Source organism: Condylostylus longicornis, unplaced genomic scaffold (assembly GCF_029603195.1).
Source record: "Condylostylus longicornis isolate FDR11 unplaced genomic scaffold, ASM2960319v2 ptg000010l, whole genome shotgun sequence".
Lineage (NCBI taxonomy): Eukaryota > Metazoa > Arthropoda > Insecta > Diptera > Dolichopodidae > Condylostylus > Condylostylus longicornis.
Genome location: NW_026577979.1, coordinates 9,890,200 through 9,898,763, shown reverse-complemented (window position 1 = coordinate 9,898,763; position 8,564 = coordinate 9,890,200). Strand labels below are relative to the sequence as shown.

The window sequence follows — 8,564 nt, the reverse complement described above, 5'->3', positions numbered from 1 at the left end:
CATCTTCACACCATTTTCTATATTATTGTAGTACATTTATTTTATATGAAATTTTTATATTTTATTTATTTTGGTATTGTTGTTGGGCGTTCAAGAGGAAGAATTTGATTGGTAATCGCATAAAATATTATTATTACCTCGTTATCATATTACTCATTCCAAATCGATATAAAAATGCGTGATGAGTAAATTTGAACTTCTATTAAGTAATAAAGAAAATTCTAAAAAGAGAAAAATATTTTTATTGAAAATGAAGAAAATTTTGAATTTTATTAGAAAACAATTATTAATAAAATTAATTTAAAAAGTTCAATTTTCCAATTTACTTAAATTTATCAATTTAAAGAATTTATGAAATATTTTCGCTTTAAAATTTAAAAGAAGGTTTTATTTTTTCATGCATATTGTTGTTTGGAGTTTGGTAATAGAAGCCTAATTTAACGAATTTTTAAAAAAATATTTTGAATTATTGATTAGGTACTAATTTTAAGGAAATACTATAAATAAATCCTTGCATAAGCATTTCATGGTATAATTATTTTGAAGGGAACCAATTAGTTATTTTTGAAGGGATTAATTAAAATTTTATAACATTACAGAACAGAACTGGTAATTTTTTACTAAATACACAAATACTTTACAAAGTTCTACAAAATATATTATATATTTAGTAAGTATATTCCAATTATACTTAGTAATGACAATCAAAGAATAAAATCTCAGACCTAAACAAACATGGGTACATTACCAATTATTACTTTACATCAAAAAGAAATTAATTTCTATATTGCATGTAAATTATTTTAAGAAATTATTGCATGTAAATACTTCTAAGAAAATTGAATTCGATTATTTAAAATAATATGGGGGTTTTCGTTTATTAAGTTCTAGAATAGTTCTAACTTGTAGTGCGTTCGAAAATTCAAGCTACACACACTAAAAATATAGATCGAAAATTACTGGCTGAAATAAAGTGCGTTCGGAAATTTAATCTGCAATAAAGAAATGTTAGAAATGTAGCGCAGCCCTCTAGTATGAATTTTGTCGCTGCTTCATGAAATCTTTTTTTTTTTAATTTAAAATTCAAAAACAATTTTAAATTTTAAAATTGCAGATTCAGATATCGCAGTCTGTTCAAGTAAGTTTTTTTTAAGTCTTCAAATCTTGTTAAAATTTCTTTATTTTGCAGTGAATTGGAAATGCGAAAAGTATTGGGATATAATTTCATAAACAATAATTTATGTTATTTTCGAACGACAGATTAGTTAGAAGTTTCAGAATTTGTAAACTGCGTAAACCCAAAAAGCTTAGGTAAAGTTTTTGCATACTGTTTAACGCTGCAACTTAGAAATTTTAGTTCTAATATAGGACTTTTAGCGCATCGTGCATAAACGAGAACACCCTATGTCTAAACAGGCTTTAATATTGCAAAAGAATAAGATAAGGAATCACTCCGGGCTCTAGGAAATACTTTATTAAAGTAACTGAGAAAAGTAATTCAAAATAAAAAATACCATTTATTAATTAAAGATTTTGATAATAATTTTTATCAGTTTTAAATTAAACCTGGTGGAGTTCAAATCTAAGACACTATAATTTTGTTACAATATAAAATAACTGGCATATTTTTATTACATTCCAACTCCTGAATTTATTTTGTACTATTTATTTTCTATATAAATAATATTTATGTAATATGTAAAAAATTTAAATTTAAATTCGGGTTTTGATTGATTGATTTTTACAATTTTAACAAATATATCCGTTCCCATTAAATTAAAATTGAAGAAATTTGCAGTATAAGCATACATATTACAAATTAATCAATAAAATAGGGGAATAAATTAATGTACTGTAGAATTTGAAAACTACAGAAATTTTCTTAAGTGTGTACTACTAAAATTCATATTACATACATACATACATATCTGTTTTCACAATAATGCACTTTTACTACTAAAAACCGAATTTTTATAACGCAGTGCATGAAAACCAGCTGAAAATATTTTGCGTTCTTTACAAAAAAAAAAAAAACTTAAACGTAAGAGTTTAAAAATTCTAAAGGATTTCTGAAGAGACCATTAAAGAATTGTTTTTTACAATTATTTTTATACAGATTTTTTGTTGTTAAGAATTTTTTTTACAAACTTCTTTTTACACTTCATTTCTGAGTTCTTTAATATGTTCTTGAGCAAAAAAATAAACTTTAAAACTTAATTCTTTCTTTTTTTGTTCAAAATAGCAAATATAAAGTTTTTTTTCCCTTTTGTTCTATTACAAATTTCAATTTGGTTTCTTACAATTATCCTGAAATTCATCTGGGCACTGATATCCTTGAAACCATTATTGTTACAATAAATATACATATTTTTTTTTAATTTATAGAAAAAAAAAATACTATGTATTTTTTATCCTTTTTAATTTTAAAAATAAAATGGTATAACAATTAGGAAATTTCAGAAAAAAATAAAGAAATTTATGTAATAAAATCGATTTTTTCGTAATAAAAAGTGAAATTAAACTTTTTACTATTGAAGTATGTATTTTCATGTTTTAAGAGCGTTATTGAAGTAATACTGACTCTTGGGTAACTGAGAAGACTAGTTTAAAATAATAAAATTGTTTTAAAAAAATTCTTAAAAAGTCAACAAGAAAAGTTAATTTTCTTGTACTACCTTTAAAAAATTTTAAAGGTAGTACAATAGTTAAAATGCAGTCAACATAATAATAATACATATTGAAAATTGTGGATCAATTGATTAATTGAAAATATCAATTAATTCCGTCTACTTTTCCAGAACAATATAACATTATAAATAAATTCATTTGCAAAATTACAAGATTTTTGCTTCATAAATCAATGAAGCACCAACCTAGAAATCTTAAATCTTAGCATTATAGCTTAAACAATTTTATTTTTAAGATTAGTTGAAAGTATTGAATAATAAAATTCAAATAAAATCTTTGAACCAACTCAAATTCTCTTAAATATACAATGTGAAGAATTATTTTATTATGTTGTAATACGAATTTAATTTAATCAGACTTTAAAAAAAATTTTTGGCAATCAAATCTAATTACAACTGAAATGAAACTGAATAAGCAAACAAAATAAATTGAAACTAAATGAACTTTAACTAAACAAATAAGTACAAAGATATTATAAGGTATTTTATAAAATTTTTTACTAATTTAATAATTATTAAAAATTTTACATATAATTTAAGAAAAAAAAAATAGTTTTTATCATGTTTTTCTTTTTTTTGATGGTATCCCACTATCGAATTCAGAAACAGACATCATCAAAGATTTTTGTGATAATTGAGCTAATTTATTTTCAAAATGTTTGTTTTTATTTTCTTTAAAGTTTCTTGGTCCTTGATTTGTTTGCGAATCTCTTGTAAAATTAGTTAAACGACTACCACTAGACACTGTTGTCGATAAATTATGCTTTCTCTTTCTAGTTTCTGATGAATCAGTTTTCTTTTCATCTTTTCTAAAATTTTTATTGAAAATCGAAAATCAATATAAATTAAGTTATATAAATATTTTTCCTTATTAATTCACCTTTCACTATAAGTCAACCGGTTATTTGGTAATGCAGGTTTGGGAGCATAATTTTTTGAAACAAATTTTGAAGGTGGTTCCTTAAGTGCAAAACTTTTTGCATAATGACCCATATGAGCTTTTTTTATATTAAAGATAGGTTTGAGTTCCTTTGGAAATGAAGCATAATTTCTTACCCATGATGTGTAAGCTAATTAAAATGTTTATGATAATATTAAATTTAATTACGTTTTAACAATTGAGTTAAAATTAGTATTTTAATAGGACATTTACCTTTATACGCTTTGTTACGTAACTCTTTATCATCTTCAATCAGTTCTTCAAATTTATGTTGAAGATTTGATGTTGCTTCTTGAACAGTATGTGCTTCATCATCTGCATCTTTAAGACTTTTAAGACACTTTTCTAAAATTTCTTGCGATATTCTAAAAAAATAGTAAAATTATACAATTGTGTAAATTTTGTGCAAAAATATATTGAAGTGAGGAAAACAACCTTATTCGTCTGTCTTCCAAAATTTTAATAAATTCAACTTCCTCAGATGCTAAAAATAAAACAGATCTGCCTTTTTTACCCGCCCTAGCTGTTCTCCCAGCGCGGTGTACAAAATCAGATATCGTCAATGGCGGTGAATATTGAATCACTAGATCAACTTCTGGTACATCAATACCACGTCCCGCAACATCCTTAAAAAGTTTACAATTCAATTAAAGAAAAAAATGAAAGTTTATTTGTATAAAATGCTTGTATTTATTACAGCTTATTGATTCTTACCGTTGTTAATAATATACCGGAACTACAATTTTTGAAATCTTTAAAAATTGCTCCACGCTCTACTTGTGTCATTGAACCGTGAAGTTTAAAAAATTTTACTCCTGCTAATAATGGATTATCGTCACCATTGTCTTCATCTGGATCAACTTCTTCATCTAGTATTCGCATTGTTAACGCCTCATTTAATATATCGTGAAGAAAATTGGCCATTTCTGTAGTTGCTAAAAATACAAGAACTTTTGTTTTGCGGTTAGAGAATTCTTTCGCTAAAAGTCCTGAAAGTGTAACTAATCTCAACTTCGGATGCACAACAACATAACTTAAACTAAGGTTTTCTGGCAAAACTAATTTTTCATCTTTCACAGCTTCTTCCAAAGCATTTGCGTATCCGTTAGCTTGCTTTGCATCATCAATAACATTCTCGTCGCTGTTGTCAATAAAAATTGGATTTTTCAAAGTTAAACCAGCTAACTTTTGAATAGCTGGAGTTAAAGTAGCAGATAACAAAAGTCTTTGTAGTTGATTGTCAGGTTTTTCTTCTACTTTACTTTTTGAAGGCCTAAATTCGTCAGCAACTTCAGCATTTCGCTTGTGTTCATCAATTGTGTGAACAATTTTTGATACATCTTTTTCATACCCAAGCTCCAACAAACGATCTGCTTCATCTAGTACAAAGAATTTTAATTTATCAAGTTTAAATGAATCTGTGTTCAATAAATGATCAAGTAAACGACCACTTGTCCCAACTAAAATATTGATTCCTTTCCTTAATCGAGCTTTTTCTGATTTGCGTTTTTCACCACCGCACAAGTATCCAGAAACTATCCATGTAAAAGGTTTTAGCAATTTAATTAAAACTTCATATGTTTGAATAGCTAATTCTCTCGTCGGGACTATTACAAGTGCCATAATTCCAGAATTTCTTGTTAGCTTTGGGGTTACTTCCTGCAATTTCTGCACAATTGGAAGAGCATATGCTAAAGTTTTTCCTGAACCTGTTTGTGATCGTACCAATAAATCACGGCCTTCTAACGCTTTTGGAATAGCTTTTTGTTGAACAGCTGTTAGTTCTGTTATATTCATAAGATCAGCAAGAGTTTTAACCAAATGCGGATGTATATTTAAAGTCTCTAAAGAACATCCGGTAAAAATCTTTTCCACTATAGGTTTAACAAATCTTTGTCCTATTATTTTTGTTTCTATATTCTGACAAATATTAGGCTTTTTCTTTTTTGATTTTTGAGGTAACTTGGAAAATTTTTTAATACCCTCATTTATTTCTTCTTCAGTTAGAACTCTGCCGCTTCTCTTTTCTTTTCTAAAAGATAATTTATCTTCTCTTTTCTTATTAATTCTTTCAGTTCTTGACAATTTTACATTGGATTTATTAGCAAGTTGAGGATCAACAGAAGTTGTTAAATTCAAGAAGATATCATCGCCGTTCTGAGCTTTCGTTTCATTCACATTATCATTATTAGAATCTATATCATCCACATCATCCTTTGGCCTTAAGACGTAATTCTTTTTCTTATGGTTCTCATCAAAACTTTCATTTGTTTCTGGGAATGAAGGTCGCATCACATAATTTTTAGGCTGAGAACTTTGATGGTTATTAATCACATTTTTTTCTGTTTTTAAATTTTGACCATTCAAAATAGTTGTTGGCCTTCTTCTTGCGACAACAGCTTTAATTTTATCATTTTTTGTAAACTGAAAAGAAAATTTACTTCCATTTTCTTTAAACTTGTTTTTTGAATTCACTTTAACTTTCTGTTTTAATAATTTTCCAGCCGGTTTCTACGAATAATGATGATATTTAAAAAAAAAAAAAAAAAACACCAATATCAAACTATTATTACCTCTTTCACTTTTGGAGCTGGGCTAGGTGCTGATGTTATATTGAACATCAAATCCATATTGATTTAGTAATACAAGAAGAAATATTTACAATAAATTGAGAATTCTTGATTTAATGCTGAGAATTCAAGTATTAAATATTTATTTCTTATCAATTACAAACCGAAAAGTTCAACCACGTTTAGTTATCCTTTTTGTTTATGTTTTGATTCTCAATACCTTCACTATATAAACATTTTTGACATTTTCAACATGTGATATGACAATTCGAATAATAAACACGTGCGACAGTTTAAGAATAACTGATATAAGACAAACAAATAAGATTCCAAACAATTAAATGTCAAAATATAATATAAAAACTTTTTGATATCAAAATATTTTTTTGAATTTATGTAATTTTTTTAAAATGTGGTTAAATTATATTTTTTCCAAATGTTGTTCTTTAAAACTCACATTATTTTTTTATTTTACATTTTGAATAGAAGTAAAAGCTTTATATGTAAAATTTGTAACTCTTTTAAAATTATGCTTTCAATTTATAAACAAAAATGAGATAAAATGCAGTTAGAAATTACAGGTAAAATACTTTAGAAATTAATTTGCTTAAAGGAATACGTAAATAAAACTTCTTAAGCATTCAATATAACACAAATAATGATTAGAAACGTCTTCGTACTCAGTTGATTAATAGAGGAATAAAACCTAGACTAGTAGTACAAAAACATTTAATTTTCCTAGAAGCTGAGAGCTGACATTTAATTTAACAGCTGAGTTCCCATTTTTAGATTCTCATAGAAAATAAATCTTTCTTTTTGCGGTAAGTATTTGATTCTTTTTATTTAAATTATCATTAATATTGTGTTATTCAGTTTCAAATCGCTTTCATATGTCTTAATATTCTTTTAAGAAAACTGTTCCAGTAGTTTCATTTCAAATTTTCACTTATTTTGCTCAAATAATTAGTTGTCAAAATCATATGAGTTGCCAAGATATAAAATTTCTCACGCGAAGTGAGTAGTAATGAAATTCCAATAGAGAGAAATGGAAAGATAGACTCTACTGTTAGTTTATTAATATAGTACGTCTATGGATTATTTAAAATAAAAGAAATTAGATTAAATTCTTTCTTAGATTAATTGTTTTGAATTTGGCAAAGTTGTGTGTGTTGATAAATTTTACATCATTTTATTTAATAAATTTAAAGTCTTAGTTGGTTTTGGACTCATAAATATAGAATCGATTGATACATTTATTTCTGATGATATTTATTTCTACTCTTAATGTTCCGCTGCCCTTTTTTTTATTTTTTTATCTTTTCTAGATTTTTATGTACATTTGTATTAATGTAGGCAGGAATAGAATTCACTTCTTGAATACAAATAAGATAAACTGCTCTTAATATATTGCGGTTAAATTTTATCACATTATTTTGACTATAAAAAAAATATTGATGCGAAAGGATATGCAATGTAACAAACTTCTAAATACATACATATTATGTATGTATACTTAAATATGTACTTACAATAAAAATTTTATATGTTGACGAAGTCCACGATATGTTGACTAGCAGTTATGTAATCTTTTTAGTTATTCGTTAATTATTTGAAATAGCTAAAATTAGAAACAAAATGAAATTTATAAAGAGGTTAAATTTTTTTTAGTAAATTATAAAGGATATTTATGAACGAGGGGAAAGCTGATGACGAAAAAAGAAACAAGGTGAAAAAATGGCTACTGCATAATGGTTCCAATAAAATAATACCAAGTCCTCGCACTCATAATAAAAATGGGTAAAGGTTATGTCAAACAGACTATATAAAGCAATATAAATTGAAACCAAAACTAAATAAAAAAAAATTAATAAAAATAAATAAAAATATTTTTTATTTTTCTTTATTCCTTACTTTTCTTTTCTCAAATTTAGTCCTTCGTATATCCGTGTGATGAAGAAACATTTTAACGATCTTAACACCCATTATCGCATTAACCCAGATTGGATGAAATTCATGTTTATTTTTTCTTTATTTTTTTTTCTTCTAAAAAATAAAACACAGATTTTCTCCATTGTTTAAGAATTTCATTGTTTGTTTGGATTTTCTATATATGACTATTTTTTTGTGTATATTGAAAAAGGACACATTTTTATATAAATTTTTGAGGAGCATATAAAAAAGGGGACCCATATTTATAGAGACTGTTATGAAACTTAATGTTTCTTGTTATCAATTCATTTTTTTTTTGTGTTGATTTTATGGTTGAAAGAGTAAAAAATTATTTTTAACCCGAAAAGGTTTTAAGTCATATTTAGTATTACCTACTACTAGCTGCTACAACACTGTTTTCTATATGCTTACTTAAAA

General features: G+C 25.6%; 1 protein-coding gene across 1 annotated transcript; it reads right to left on the bottom strand.

Annotated features, from left to right (window-relative positions):
- Positions 1 to 3,183: 3,183 nt before the first annotated feature.
- On the bottom strand, positions 3,184 to 6,407 carry LOC129618822 (probable ATP-dependent RNA helicase CG8611). The gene is made up of 6 exons (XM_055533835.1): positions 6,201 to 6,407; positions 4,342 to 6,138; positions 4,063 to 4,253; positions 3,841 to 3,992; positions 3,568 to 3,757; positions 3,184 to 3,496 (listed from the first exon to the last, which is right to left on the bottom strand). Exons 1-6 carry the CDS (start codon positions 6,255 to 6,257, stop codon positions 3,247 to 3,249), a joined length of 2,637 nt encoding a protein of 878 aa, XP_055389810.1. The 5' UTR covers positions 6,258 to 6,407; the 3' UTR covers positions 3,184 to 3,246.
- Between the last annotated feature and the right edge of the window lie 2,157 nt (positions 6,408 to 8,564).

Bases quoted from the DNA above. Each gene is read 5' to 3' on its own strand.
- LOC129618822 (XM_055533835.1), bottom strand. From the start codon at position 6,257: ATGGATTTGATGTTCAATATAACATCAGCACCTAGCCCAGCTCCAAAA. The intron at 6,139-6,200 runs GTAATAATAGTT...CATTATTCGTAG, and splicing joins CAGCTCCAAAAGTGAAAGAG to AAACCGGCTGGAAAATTATT. The intron at 3,497-3,567 runs GTGAATTAATAA...TAAAAATTTTAG, and splicing joins CGGTTGACTTATAGTGAAAG to AAAAGATGAAAAGAAAACTG.